At 43.6% G+C, this 14,478-nt stretch overlaps 1 protein-coding gene across 2 annotated transcripts in view; it reads left to right on the forward strand.

Annotated features, from left to right (window-relative positions):
- The window catches only part of THBS4 (thrombospondin 4), a 41,035-nt gene extending 27,017 nt beyond the window's left edge, over positions 1 to 14,018 (forward strand). For both annotated transcript variants that reach the window (XM_075078730.1, XM_075078729.1), the window contains exons 11-22: positions 376 to 480; positions 714 to 821; positions 2,275 to 2,434; positions 4,037 to 4,155; positions 4,971 to 5,023; positions 7,012 to 7,205; positions 7,490 to 7,668; positions 8,586 to 8,634; positions 8,732 to 8,928; positions 9,421 to 9,593; positions 11,723 to 11,862; positions 13,790 to 14,018. In XM_075078730.1, coding sequence (XP_074934831.1) covers positions 376 to 480; positions 714 to 821; positions 2,275 to 2,434; positions 4,037 to 4,155; positions 4,971 to 5,023; positions 7,012 to 7,205; positions 7,490 to 7,668; positions 8,586 to 8,634; positions 8,732 to 8,928; positions 9,421 to 9,593; positions 11,723 to 11,862; positions 13,790 to 13,851 — 1,539 coding nt within the window. In that variant the 3' untranslated portion in view covers positions 13,852 to 14,018. The remainder of the gene's footprint in view (positions 1 to 375; positions 481 to 713; positions 822 to 2,274; positions 2,435 to 4,036; positions 4,156 to 4,970; positions 5,024 to 7,011; positions 7,206 to 7,489; positions 7,669 to 8,585; positions 8,635 to 8,731; positions 8,929 to 9,420; positions 9,594 to 11,722; positions 11,863 to 13,789) is intronic.
- Positions 14,019 to 14,478: the final 460 nt, after the last annotated feature.

Below are 14,478 nucleotides of genomic sequence, written 5' to 3' on the forward strand. Positions count from 1 at the left end.
ATGCTAGGTGCATATTCTGCCTAGGTCCTCTGTTTTCTTTTTCTCCACCTGCAGGTGAGGAACCAAAATTGATTCCTGACTAGTGTCTAAAGTAAATCTATAGCTCCCACTGAAATCATTAGATGTTGCAGGCACACATTCCATTTAACATCAAGTCTTAGCTCTTTCTAGCTGTGCCTAGGTGTAGAGAGCTTGAAACAAAGATAATTTTTTTCCTTGTTGAGAGATGCTGAAGTGTACCTCATTGTACTTCAGTGTCCATCCATGCCTTCTCTATGTTAGTGTTTTCAAGATTGATGTAGGGTTTCCCTCTTGAATATTGCTACAGTGACTCATTAACCTTTTGGTACTTCTACCATGGTATTTTATTGATAGTGTGGCATTGGTTGGGCTGGTGATGGTTATATTTGCGGAAAAGATGTTGACATTGATGGCTACCCTAATGAAGAACTCTCATGCTCTGCTGAAAACTGCAGAAAGGTAAGAAATTTTTTGTTAATCCTATAACAATTCAGAGCAAGAAGGAGTGAAGAGGAAGAGTGGAAGAAATATGACTGGGTGTATTAATATTTTTTCAAGTTATTTAAGTTCTCTGGATAAATTGTGTTTAATTTTATTAATTGATTAATTAAAACAATAATAGAAAAAGTTATTCAAATTATGAAGTCATCCAGTTTACCTGTAAACACAGACATGTCTCATTTTTTGTCTAGGACAATTGCAGATTTGTCCCAAACTCTGGACAAGAAGACGCTGATGGTGATGGGATTGGAGATGCCTGTGACGACGATGCGGATGGAGATGGCATTCCCAATGAGCAGGTGCTGTGTATAGATCAGGGTGCAGGGGTCTGTGGAAACAGAAGGATTTCATGTTATTGCAGTAGGTATTGGTTTTGAAATCTGTCTCACTGCTGTTTGCCATAGATTATCCCATACCCATCACCATCAGCAGCTCTCTCAACCACATTTTTTTTTCTTTTATATAATGGTCGCTATTATAAGACCTAAAAAACCCAGGCGATCTCACGCAGCCTTAAATCCCACCAGTGTGCACTCCATTATTATATTTTAGCATTGAATTATAGAGGGTTTTTTGAGTACAATGGCCTTCAGGAACGTTACTTGCATTAGTGTCTTTCTTTTTAAAGAGCAGGTTGACCTGGCATCACATTCCATGAGGGATCCAAAACCCACATAAATTAATGGTGTCTTGCCAATAACTTGGAAAAGCTTTGAATCATGTTCTCAAAGTGAAAGAGGTTTCCATGTGGGTATACTACTGCAGAATATAACAGAGAATACATTCAGACTGTAAAAGCTCTTTTGTGTTCATTCTGTATCCTCACATGCCCGCTGTTGTACGTTAAGATCCTTCTGTGGTATTGTTTAATGCACTTCTGAGGAAGACAAGAAGAACACACTATTAAGAGTACAAATGTCCATGTGGAGCTAGGGCAGAACAGCAATCACAGGAGGTCTGTCTCAGGCTATTTTGCCACAGAGGCAAACCCTAAATTCTGATAGCTTGAAGCAACTGATTTTATTAATGATCTATGAGGAAAGATCACATGTTAAATCCTCCTTCAACTGTAAATCTATATGCAGGTTCTGCACCTTCACAATCAAGTAGCTTCAATATTGTTGCTAAGCTCTGTTCTGCCTCCCTGTGTGCAAGAGGATGAGGTCATGGGTATGCTAGATAGGATAGGAAAGTTTATACCACTTTGAAATAAAGTTTTCTCCATATGCCTCCTGATGGTCTTAGAAAGTCAAGTGCAGTTTGGTTGACCAAAAAAAAAAAGACCACTTTACCCTTTTGCATCAAAAAGTCCTGTTTTTCCAAGTGTTTCAGCTATGGTCTGAGTCTCCACCAGAAGGGGGCAACCGCCTTTCACCGAGAGCATCTATAAACCCTGTCACGGTCCCTAAACTGCAGCTTTTGGGAAGGACCATGTAAGGAAGCCAGGACACCAAAACGGGTTACTCACCATGGACTCATCCAAAATGAGAATCAGAAGTTGAAGCTATGAATAAAGCCTTATGGTAGCGGGTGTTTATCTTTAGGGTTCCCACAGTGTGGTTCAAAGCAGAGCTTTGAGGAAGCCAATGAAATCTGATCCAGAGCTATTTTTCACATAAAATGTGTAAATGCTCATGGTAATAACTTTTTGTGAAAGTAGAAATAAATACAAGAGTTATATAAGTCCACTAAAGTAGAAATTAAAGGTTTGGGGCCCAGTTCATGTATGATTTGGATCTGTGTCTCTTGTAGGATAACTGTGTCTTGGCTCCCAATGTTAACCAGAGAAATGGTGACCAAGATATCTTTGGAGATGCTTGTGACAACTGCCGCAATGTCCTGAATAATGACCAGAGGGACACAGATGGTGATGGGAAAGGAGATGCTTGTGATGATGACATGGATGGAGATGGTTGGTAATTCTTCACTTCTAGCTTCTCTGATGTTCTTGAAACTTGCCCAGAATGTGCTGTGTATTAGGTAATTTCCTGTCACCAGCTGCTATGTGTCATGTGACACATTGTCTTAGAATCATAGAATCATAGAATCATTAAGGTTGGAAAAGACCCTTAAGATCATCGAGTCCAACCACTAACCTATCACTGCCAAGTCCACCATTAAACCATATCCTCAAGCACCATGTCTACCCTTCTTCTAAATACCTCCAGGGATGGAGACTCAACCACCTCCCTGGGCAGCCTGTCCCAATGTCTGACAACCCTTTCAGTGAAGTTTTTCCCAATATCCAGTCTAAACTTCCCCTGGCAGAACTTGAGGCCATTTCCTGTCATTCTATCACCTGTTACTTGGGAGAAGAGACCAACACCCACCTCACTACAACCTCCTTTCAGGTAGCTGTAGAGAGCGATAAGGTCTCCCCTCAGCCTCCTCCAGGCTAGACAACCCCAGTTCCCTCAACCTCTTCTCATAAGACTTGCTCTCTAGACCCTTCACCAGCTTCGCTGCCCTTCTCTGGACACGCTCCAGCACCTTGATGTCCTTCTTGTAGTGAGGGGCCCAAAAATGAACACAGCACTCAAGGTGCAGCCTCACCAGTGCCGAGTACAGGGGCACGATCACCTCCCTGCTCCTGCTGGCCGCACTATTCCTGACACAAGCCAGGATGCTGTTGGCCTTCTTGGCCACCTGAGCACACTGCCGGCTCATGTTCAGCCGACTGTCAACCAACACCCCAGGTCCTTTTCCTCCAGGCAGCTCTCCAGCCACTCTTCTCCAAGCCTGTAGCACTGCATGGGGTTGTTGTGACCCAAGTGCAGGACCCGGCACTTGGCCTTGTTGAATCTCATACTGTTGGCTCCGGCCCAACGATCCAGCCTGTCCAGGTCCCTCTGTAGGGCCTTCCTGCCCTCCAGCAGATTGACACTTCCACCCAGCTTGGTGTCATCTGCAAACTTACTGAGGGTGCACTCAATCCCCTCATCCAGATCATCAATGAAGTTTGGAATCCTTTCGTTTTGATTAATGTATATCTTTTGGCCTCCATTGGAAGCACTGAACACTGTAACAGATGAACCAAGCCATGTTTCATGTATCAGTTGAGGTTGTTGGTCATTCATTAATTCCTTAAAAGTGCAAACATGACCCAGAGAGTACCCAGCTGCTGCCTGTCACAGATGCCCAAAAGCTACATAATGTATTATTTTCATTGCTGTAGGAGGCTTGAAAGAAACTAAAAAATCACAGCCCTTCAAATGTAATAACAAAGATGAAACGTCCCATCCTCTAAGCTGTGATACAGGAACAGGGTAGAATGAATTGTGTGTAATAAATGAAGCGTGTGTGATGGGGTTGAAAGCTGTTCTTTAGCAAGGTGTTTCTAAATTCTGTTAAATTAATGGATGACACAAAGATTTACTGTGCAGGTTTATAATGTCATTGCAAGATTACATAGTTGCTGAAAAGGAATAGTGTCTTTACTGGTCTTGATGTTTAAGTTGTCCAATAACACATACAGGAATTACTTTTAACTACGATCCAATCCACTTTTTGCTAGGTATTAAGAACCTTTTGGATAATTGTCAGAGGATACCCAACCAAGACCAGGAGGACAAGGATAACGATGGTGTTGGAGATGCCTGTGACAGCTGCCCAACAATCAGCAACCCAAACCAGGTTAGCAGGCAGAAAGAAAAAATATGTTTGTTTAGGGATAGGGACTGCTGAGGTCCAAAAAGATGCAAGAGAATGAGGCAGCCCATGCAGCCGCAGTGTTTATCTTTTAACAGTAGGTACTCAGGGAAGTTTTATGGAGCTTCAAACTCTCCTGACATGGGAAAGGGGAACCACCAGGTGTATTCTCATAGTCTGGGGTGTTGTTAGCACCTCTGTCCTCCCAGAATCTTCTATCATGCTTTTAAATGTGGGCATGCTCAAGTCCCATGGAGTCCAATGCCAGATTCCACACAGTGGTGTGATTTAGTTACACTTGGTATTTCTTTAATTAGGAGAAAATCCTGGTGTCCTTAGCTAGCAAAACTTTTGATTTTCCTAGGTGTGAAGTCAGTGAGACTTCTCATATATTTTGAATTCTGATTGAGCCTCTGTGACTAACAAAAAATGCTGGAAACTTTAGAGAAACGTGGTAGATTTTTTAAAGCTGCTTAAGATATCAACCTTGGTCAGAAATGAGGGATACTTATTTCCAGTAGTAAGGAAACTTGCTTGAATTACTCAGCTTGCTTGAATTGCTCCAATCAAGTTTAATCCTGTTTATGCATTGTCTGTTTTGTTGTTGGTTTTTTTTTTTAATAAAACTGACTTTTTAGTTAGATAGATGATGCAAACAAGAAAATATATTTTGTAAACCAAATGTTTTCCCATGCTTTTATTTTAACTGTATTTGATTTGATTGTGTTTGTTTTAATACTGCCATTTTAATAGATAGTCTCAGCAGCTGATACTGGAACTTTCTTTGTTTCCTTTTGCAGTCAGATGTTGACAATGACCTGGTTGGAGATTCCTGCGATACCAATCAGGACAGGTATGCAGTGTTGTGGCTTGTAACAGCAGCAGGGGGGTGGAAGAGGCTAGTCTTGAGCTGAAGCATGCTACTGATTCCTGGAGAGCTGTAATGCCTCAGATTAGCCTGAATCTAATTCCAAAGCCTCCTCAAAGAGACGTTATTTCAGAAACAATATTATGGTTTATCAGCCTTGTAGGTTCACTTCCCTGTAGCAGTACAGTTACGGAGCCTTCTACCTTTAGCCCCATGTTCACATAGGCTTCTTATGAGTACCTGTGAAAGTGACATTCAGAGCAGTTCTCTGGCTGCAAAACCCAGAGCACTGCTCAGACCATCTTAGTGAGGTAATGCCTTTTTTCTTTTCTTTATTTTTCATTCCTCTTTCCTTTCATTTTTTTCTTTAGCAGAAATTTCACAGTTAAGGGCTCTCTGTTTTTCCATAAGAACCTGATGTTTCAGAAACAGAATTTTATTATCAAGTGTAAAATGTTTGCAGATAAACCCCTTTACTTTGGCATAGCAAGAGTGGCAAGGCTCTTCTATGGCTATTAAATGCCTGGAGGATTCAAGGGAGCACGTCGCATGACAAACTGCTAGCGCCTGGCTGGAAGCAGCTTCTGCATAGCCAGCTTCAGGGGTGGCAAGTCCTACCCCATGCTCCTCACTTAAAACCAAGAGGAAAGGGAAGTGACAAATCTTGTGCTGACACAGCATTTCACCAGCCACAGGTGGCTGCAAGGTCTCACCCCAGGGCTGTTGGTGGGTGCTGCTGTCAGGGACAGTAAGTGCAGGGAGCCCACATCCCCCGTTGCAGGGAGCATTCCCAGTCTTGGGCCAGTAGCTGCCAAGGTTCCCCAGCTGGGAGCTGTCTAAAGTAGATACAACCTTGTTTTTTTCCTGTTTTACAAAAGGGCATCTTTTCTTTTCTTCTTCAAACCTATATATGTATGAAACATTGCCTGGTAGAAATGCTGTAGCTCTGCCTAAGGTTAACCTTGCAACAGATATATGTGCGTGGTCCTATTTGCATTTTGTCTGAAGAATGTACAGATATTAGTTGCAGTTACAGACATTAGACCTAAAATTAAAGCACCTTTCTTCAGCAGAGAGAGATAGGTGGGAATATGCATAGCTATAAGCTGCAGCACTCCCTTAATTTGGCTGCATGTCACTTTTGTTCTACCTGTGCTAGTCTAAAAGCTACTGAGGGGAAACATGCCTGCTTAGCACCAGGAACTGTTTTGTTTATGGCACGTTTACAGAACACACCTGACCTCGGGCTGTTTTTTTGCACAGATGCATTTAACTGTTAGCATGGAAAAACAAGGCAGACACCCCATAACATCCCAAACCCTTTTCTGTAGTCAGTGTCCCTGTTCCTGGTGAGTCTTCTCTGTAATGAGCTGATGCAGCCAAGGGCTGGAGGGGTACTTGGGAGCCACAGACTTTTTCCTCTCTTTCTTACTGCACGGCTCCCCTGAGGGATCGTAATGTAACAAAACTTGCTATGCAGGAGGGTAAAAGTGGTGCTTGTTTTTAAACAAGTCTGATTTCAGGTGCTCATGCAGAGTCTCCCATAAATTTGCATTCACACTCACACCTGTACGTTCTTGAGCACCAAGGCACTTGTGGACAACACATGTGAGAGGGGGCACCAGCACTGCACTTGTTGGATGTGCCTTATAGGCCCTTTAGGAGTGGATCTTATTTGGGATCTTGGTCTCTGGTGTCTTCCTACTCCATGTAAGGCTTCTTTTTCTTTTCCTTATCTGAGTATTTTTATAGCTCCAGGCTTAGTCTTCATCCCCCTGCCACCTTACCATACAGTCTCTGTTCTGTGTCTCCTTGCTGTTCATCCACCTGAGTAACACCAGATCGTGGTGCCCCACTGGTCCAGCTCCGGGGGTGCCTCCAGTGCACTTTCTGCTCAGGTAACCATGCAGTCCCCCATGCAGAGGCAGGAGCTGATGCTGACATGCCATTTCCTTTTGTCTCTGTGCTTGCAGTGATGGAGATGGGCACCAGGACAGCACAGACAACTGCCCCACCATTATTAACAGCTCCCAGCTTGATACAGATAAGGATGGGCTGGGTGATGAGTGTGATGAGGATGATGATAATGATGGCATTCCTGACCTCTTGCCCCCAGGCCCTGACAACTGCAGACTGGTCCCCAACCCAGGGCAGGAAGATGATAATGGTAAGATGAGCGTTCAGGAGCCATTTTGGTGCTTAGGCACTACATCCTTCCCCAGGCATTACACACGTGCACCAGGATCCCACACAGTCACCATGGGTGCATACGCTTATCCCAGGAGAGACCCCCAACACATGGGGGCTCTTTGGCCAAGGCAGAGGTCCTCAGGTCCCCTCCCCTAGCACTGCAGCCATCACCTCCTCCTGGGACACCCTGAACCAGTGGCTTGTCCAGATATGGCTACTTGCTGCACCATAAATCTGCTTTCACTTCTCCAATGCATTCAGGTGACGGGGTCGGGGATATCTGTGAGTCTGATTTTGACCAGGATACAGTGATTGATCAGATCGATGTGTGCCCTGAGAACGCAGAGATCACCTTGACAGACTTCAGGGCCTATCAGACAGTCGTGCTGGACCCAGAGGGGGATGCGCAGATTGATCCCAACTGGGTGGTTCTGAACCAGGTAAAAATACATCTGGTCTTTCTTGCCTGTCTGAGAAAGGTAATTTGAAAACCACAGTAAAACTGTCTCTGTAATTGCTGGACCTCTGGCAAACAAGTGAAAAGTGGAAGTTATTCGTTGGTTGACTATTTTACAGGAGTTGTAATGAAGAGACTTTCTTTTAGCATATGATAGCTTGAAGCTTGGTGCTTCTAATAATCTAAAATAATTACAGGCTGGTCAACTTGTTCTGGGTGTATTTCACTGCTGCCAAGAAAGCAAACACGAGATGTTTGTGTCACCCTATTGAAATACTTCTGTAGCAAAGTTTCATGAACTCTTCCCAGAATGTGAAAGTCTGACCTGCTGTATAGCAGAGCATTTACTCCTAGATGGAGTCCGATAACTGTTATTTGCACTAATAAATTTTAGCCTTCAGGAGGCTAACATGTTCTGAGTCACAAGGAATGTGCAATTTACTCCTGTTTCCAAAGTTTCTGCCAAGTCAGCTGAGATGTGTACACCTTCCTTAACCCAGTCCTGGCAGTCAGTTTAATCCCAGACTCCATGATCGAACTGCATGAGCTATGCCTAGGAAAAGCTTTCTTCCCTGCTCTGGTCCTCTTTCCACTCCGCCCCCCCAGTCCTGGCCAGCTTCAGTGATTTCCAGAAGACTGGAGCAGGGGAAAAAAGTATCAGAGTTCCAGTATGGCCAATTCTGCAATGGGAGAGAAAAGTCATTCCTGACTGAGGGTACACAAGCAGCTGAAACAGTACTATTTGATTATAGTTCTCATTTTAATTCAGAGCTACAAGTGTTACAGACGTGAGCAGAAGAGATGGATGGAGGGGGTGCTAGAGGTAGGCCAGAAGAGGCTGCCAGGCTTAGCCAACCCAGCCTGTCACGCATGCTAACCACCCTGAATTTACTCTTACAGGGCATGGAAATTGTGCAGACTATGAACAGTGATCCTGGCCTTGCTGTTGGTATGTACCCTATCCCAAGATTCAAGTTTTATAGCAGAAACTTATAGCATGCGAATGCATTTTCTGCAACTTGTTTTTAACCTGCGTGTATCCTTAGGTTACACAGCTTTTAACGGCGTTGACTTTGAGGGCACTTTTCATGTGAACACCGTGACAGATGATGACTACGCTGGCTTTATTTTTGGTTATCAAGACAGCTCTAGCTTTTATGTGGTAATGTGGAAACAGACTGAACAGACATACTGGCAAGCGACTCCTTTCAGAGCTGTTGCAGAGCCCGGCATTCAGCTAAAGGTACTGGTCGTGCCTCCTAGCTGGGGACATAGTGGTCACCACTGCCTGGCCATGCCACCCTGCCATCTGACTACCATGGGCTAAGCTGTCATGCCATGCATTGGCCAAGCCATCACACTGCGTGCTGGCTGTGCTGCCTGACTGCTGTCCTGTCCCTGCAACAGGTGTCAAAACTGCTAAGTCAGGTGGCTGCTATGCAGCCCTCTGAATAGCACTGTTTTTTAAGGAACTTAATCTCCAGTCTCACCCCTGGAGTCTTTAGTGTCTGCTGTCATTGTGCTCTGGTGGTAATTGGTCAAATGGCCTCCTTGGTCCAGGTACTCAGTTGCTTTTCCATGCAAGCAGTGGCTGTGGTTATGCAGGAGAAGTTAGGGGCTTGTGAGCAGGAGGGAGGGTGCTTCTGCAGACCTGCTCCCAGCCACAAAAAGACTTAGAACTTTTGAAAGTGATGTTTCTCTACATGGTCAGTATTGGAAAATTATATTTCTGCAGGCTGTGAAATCCAAGACAGGCCCTGGTGAGCACCTCCGCAACTCCCTCTGGCACACGGGGGACACCAGTGATCAGGTCAGGCTGCTATGGAAGGACCCCCGAAATGTAGGGTGGAAAGACAAAGTCTCCTACCGCTGGTTCTTGCAGCACAGACCCCAGATTGGTTATATCAGGTAAGAGAGGAAAGGACAGATGAGGTGAGTACAGATACATGTCTGCCTAAACTGTTGTTTCTCAAAACCTAATTCAGATAATAATCTGAGAATTTATAATATTTCTGGGCTTTGCATTGATGAAGCCTTGTAACAGGTTAGACTTTTGAAATTCAGCCTGCAGTTCTTTTCCTAGGGAAGACAATTCCAGGCTAAGCCTGTTTGTAACTGAAGTTTTCTGCCTTCTGGCTGTTCTAACTGTGCCCAACCCTAGTAAGCCCTTCTCTGGCTTTAATACCTTGTTTGCCAAGCTACTACTGGCCACTGATCTGAAAAACAATGCATTTCAAAATTTTATTTTGACCGTTTAGAATATTTTTGTCGGATTGTGATAGTTTATTACAATTCTGGGATAACAGAATTAATAAAAGTTGTCCATTTAGAGGTTGTGATGCTAACTAAGATCAGTAATTATCCTGACGTGATGAATTTGAGATTACATATCAGATATTCAGGAAGTTTGCTAAAGCTATGTAATGCATGTTATCTATTCTTATTTTGTTATTTGGGGGGAAAAAACGTTATTTAAAAAATAATTCACCATTCAGGAGGAAACTCTTTGCTCCGCAACATCCAGATTGGCAGGAATTACACTTGTAGATCTTTGATGTTAAAATGCAAAAAATAAACCACTCTGGCATCATCATCTTAGGATTTGCAACCTTATAATAGAACAGAAATACAGGTAGAACAGTTGTTCAAAAATTCACCACCCTGCAGTTGAGATGCAGTAACGTGATGGTATAATTCCACTTTCCTGGTGCAGAGCATCATCTTCAGTGGTAACTGGAGTGAGCAGGTTTAACTTTATGCTAAAATGAATTAAGAACAGTTATACTATCAATTATTGTGTCCCAGCCACAGCAGAGCAGTGAATAGATCTTGGGTGGCAGCTTTTGTTTAGACCAAGCTGTTTGTGAAGCTGCTTCACGAGCAAACATCTGCCTGTGGTTGCAGTCTCTCTAGCCAGCCTAATTAATGTCTCCTGCAACTGGGAAAGGTAGCAAAGTCAGTGTCACAAAATCCTTCAAAAACTAAAGGCAGCCAGGCCTAAAGTGAATCCCTGCCAGCTCTCTGTCCACATCTTGCTGTGGTCTGTTCAGGCCAGATGCCACAGACCATAATGTGTCTAGCAAAGGTTTTTTGAGGCTTCAAGGGAGCCTAGGAAAATGTCACTTGAGCCAGCTTCTTCCACGGAAATTTGAAAGACAACAAGTTCTATTCATTGTACAGATGAACTGCCTCCGCAGATCAGGAAGTAAACTCAGGAACATAACAGGATTTGGGGGTTTTTGTCTTATTTTATGAAAAGACACAGGAACTTTCTTTCCCTTCACCACTCCCTATTTTCTTGCATGTCAGACCAGCAGCGCCCTCATCCAAAACAGGGCCTCCCAGGCTCATCATCCTCCAAGTCATTCATCCAGTACGCCAGATGCTGAGGGCTTGGTGTAGAGAGTGCTGCTCAGCTGGCTCCAGTGTGGTCCTGCTCAGTACAGGGCACACGCTGGGGAGCTGGCAGGGTGCAGCTGTTTCCAGAGCTATTTGGGAATTTGCTGATGGGTTTTTCTAATAAGATGATGCCAGGTCATCAAAACTGTTCCTGGAATTAATCATATTCACATTTTTAAAGAAATCTCATAGTCAAGGTTAAGGTTCCAAATGGTTTGTTTGAAACTTTGCCTATTTTAAAAAAAAAATTTAGCTTCAAACTGTGTGAGACAATATCCATCTGGCCATCTTCAACCAATCTAATCTGGTTTTCCCTTTCTCCTATAATGATCAACTGTGGAAATTTTCAACAGTTAAAGCTCTCAGTCTGACTCAGGAAAAAGCACTCCAAGGCTCTTGTAGAATTTGTAAAAGAACAACTACGAAAACATTGTCCCTGCCCAGCTCTTGCCAGTGTGCAGCATTGCTCCGGTTCCCAGCCTACAGGGAAGCGATCTTAACTGCTTTTTCCTCACCTGGGCTAGATGGCAGGATAGTATGTCCAAGGCTAGAATAATCACGATGGATAACAAAATTACTTTTATGAATGTTGCAGCCTTGGAAAAGAGCTAACAGAGCTTCTGTTTGTTTTAATTAAGGGCAAGATTTTATGAAGGTTCTGACCTAGTGGCAGACTCTGGTGTAACTATAGACACCACAATGCGTGGAGGACGGCTTGGAGTTTTCTGCTTCTCTCAGGAAAACATTATTTGGTCCAACCTGAAATATCGCTGCAATGGTAATGTTGCTCTTATGTCATTCTAGTTAACAACTGGGAAGTGACCATGAAGACCAGTAGTGTGGCTGTTGGATTAAGCCATATTGCATCCTTTCCTCTGCTGTTAACTTACAAGTTATTCACAGCTGTGAAATATCTCCCCTGACACCAGTAGCACACTGCAGCCCAGCCAGACGGGAACTACTATCTCACAACCACTCCTCCCAGAGCAGTCACTCTCCTGCAGAGATTGCACCAGCTTAGTAGTATAGCTGTCATCAGAGAATTAGAAACGTTATTTAAAACCAGCTGAGAGTTGTATACGCACAATATACTGAGGCCATCATGTGTGCAGGGTGCCTTGAGCCCTGAATACAAGGTGAAATAAAGCCAGAGAGCCAGTGGGATCAGTCACCAGGTGTCAGTGTCACTCCTGTACTTGCTCATTGCTCCTGTCTACAAGGACAAGACTGTAAGATACCCTTCCTCTCACAAAGGAAGCCTTCTCAGGCTTTGTGGGAGTGTGCTGGCTCACTCCTCTTGGGGTAAGACCCTTGCAGCTCAGCCCTGATCTCCCATTGTATGGAATAACTCAAACCTTGGTCACTCATGCAGAAGCTGATCATGTCAGGGTGTTTCTGCCCTGGCTGCTCAACTCGTATCATCATGAACCCCTACCTGACAAAGGCAGCCTTAGGAAAAACAAGTTACCAGCCGAGTTGGAACAGTTTCTTTGTCTGCTTTCTGTGGACTGAAGAAGCCTAGCCCAGGTCTGCAGCAGACACAGCCGCTACAGGGCCAGGCTCTGGCTCTGTGGATTGTTCCGGTGACAGACCCTGGTTCTTGGACACTTGGTACACCTAGACTGGTACTTGCAGGTTGTGGTTAAACAGATGAACTTCTAGACAGTGGTGTTTACAATTAAAAACTACTTGAGTCTCAAAGAGTATGTGGTTTCCAGAAAGCATGTTCCAAAGCAGCCACTGAAGTTGCAGATACTTTTCCTGGGGTGAGCAGGCAGCGCCTTTGCTGCAGTCGCTGCAGTAAGTCAATCAAACCCACTCAAAGAAGTGTCTGGAGTCCCCAGGTATCCCTGCTTTCATTTCAGACAGGTTCCTACATTTGTAGAAAAAGCTTAAAAAGACTTTTCAAGCTTCAAAAAAAGTGATGAACAAAAAGCAAAGGACTTGCCCCCTTTTTTTGTATATACTGTGTGTATTTATACAGTTACTTCCTTTTTTGAGTTTGAGTTACCAGGCCAGCATCAAGGTGGAAATAATCAGAGTAAAGTTGAGGTCAGGCAGTTGACCTTCATTGCTGTGGCTCCATCTTTGGCTGCAGCTTTAGCTCTATGGTTAGCTCTGTGGCTCTCCAGATCAAATGTCCTGGGATCTGGCAAAGGCACACCGCAAACTCAATGCTTCAAACTGAACTGTAGTTACTCCTATGATATCCACGCATCCCCAACTCCCTTTGCCAATACTCACGGTTTTCTACCAGTTGCTTTTGGTCCTTGGGTTAAAGATTCTGTCCCTTTGTGTAGTGTGGGAAACCATCACAGGGAAGTTGAATTAGGATATATGAGAAATAGAGACACTGACACTACAGATGTGTCTGGGGTGCACAGCAAGACAACCATTTTTTCTGCCTGGTCAGGGTTTATTAATAAAAATGTAAGAGTGGAAGCCATAAAGTTTTCAGGTGGAAATATAATTTGAAGATTGATAGTACTCCATTATGGGCCAGCACTGCAGCATTCGCTTTCTTGTTAGCCTCTCTGTGCTTTTCAGTGACATACAGCTAAAACTGAAAACATGCCCTGTGCATTCTTAATGTGTAAACAAAAAAAGAGGCATGTTATCTAAAATAAATTTGGTGGGTAATCCATTAAAGTGCTCCTTGATGTTGTCAGACAAGACTAAATTTTTGCATATTTTCCTGTTTTCAGACACCATCCCAGAGGACTTTCAAGAATTTCAAGCTCAGCAATTTGGTGTTGGTGATATTTAAGAAGGAAAAGCAAACTAGCATTGCTATTGCAAACAATAAAACAATATATTTTAAATCCTTATATGATTGTCATTGTAAGAGTGCACACCGCAGCTTGTTTTCATTGATGTGACTATGTCAGACTTTTTTTTTTGTATAAAAGTGAAAATAAAAAGAGACAAAATATACTGAGGCTTCACTTGTTTCCAGATTTGCTCTAAACTCTAGGGAGCAGCATGTAATGGAATGATACTTGCTTAAAACACTCTCAAGAAAAGTTTGAATCTATTACCATTTTTGATTCAGTATTAAATAGGTACAATTTTGTCTATCTGGAATGTGTCAGAAACACGTTGCATCTGGACACGAAGTGGTTGGGAACTGTCTGGCCAGGCCAAGGGCTCCTTAGAACCTTTCCAGTACTGCTAGGACTGTCTCCTTTAGAGCAGTTTAACTCCTTTGGAGACTCAGTTACCTTTGGCAGACCTCCTCTAAGAACTCTGTTAGATCTCCCTGCCCTCCCACTCCCAGAAGACTATGAGTAACACTACTGGATCCTGTAAAAGCAAAACAGCTGACTGCAGGGCATTGTAGTCTCATGACTTCCGTGTGGCTAAAACCAAAAAAGACATATGAAGATAAATGCAG

This window comes from Phalacrocorax aristotelis, chromosome Z, assembly GCF_949628215.1.
Source record: "Phalacrocorax aristotelis chromosome Z, bGulAri2.1, whole genome shotgun sequence".
NCBI lineage: Eukaryota > Metazoa > Chordata > Aves > Suliformes > Phalacrocoracidae > Phalacrocorax > Phalacrocorax aristotelis.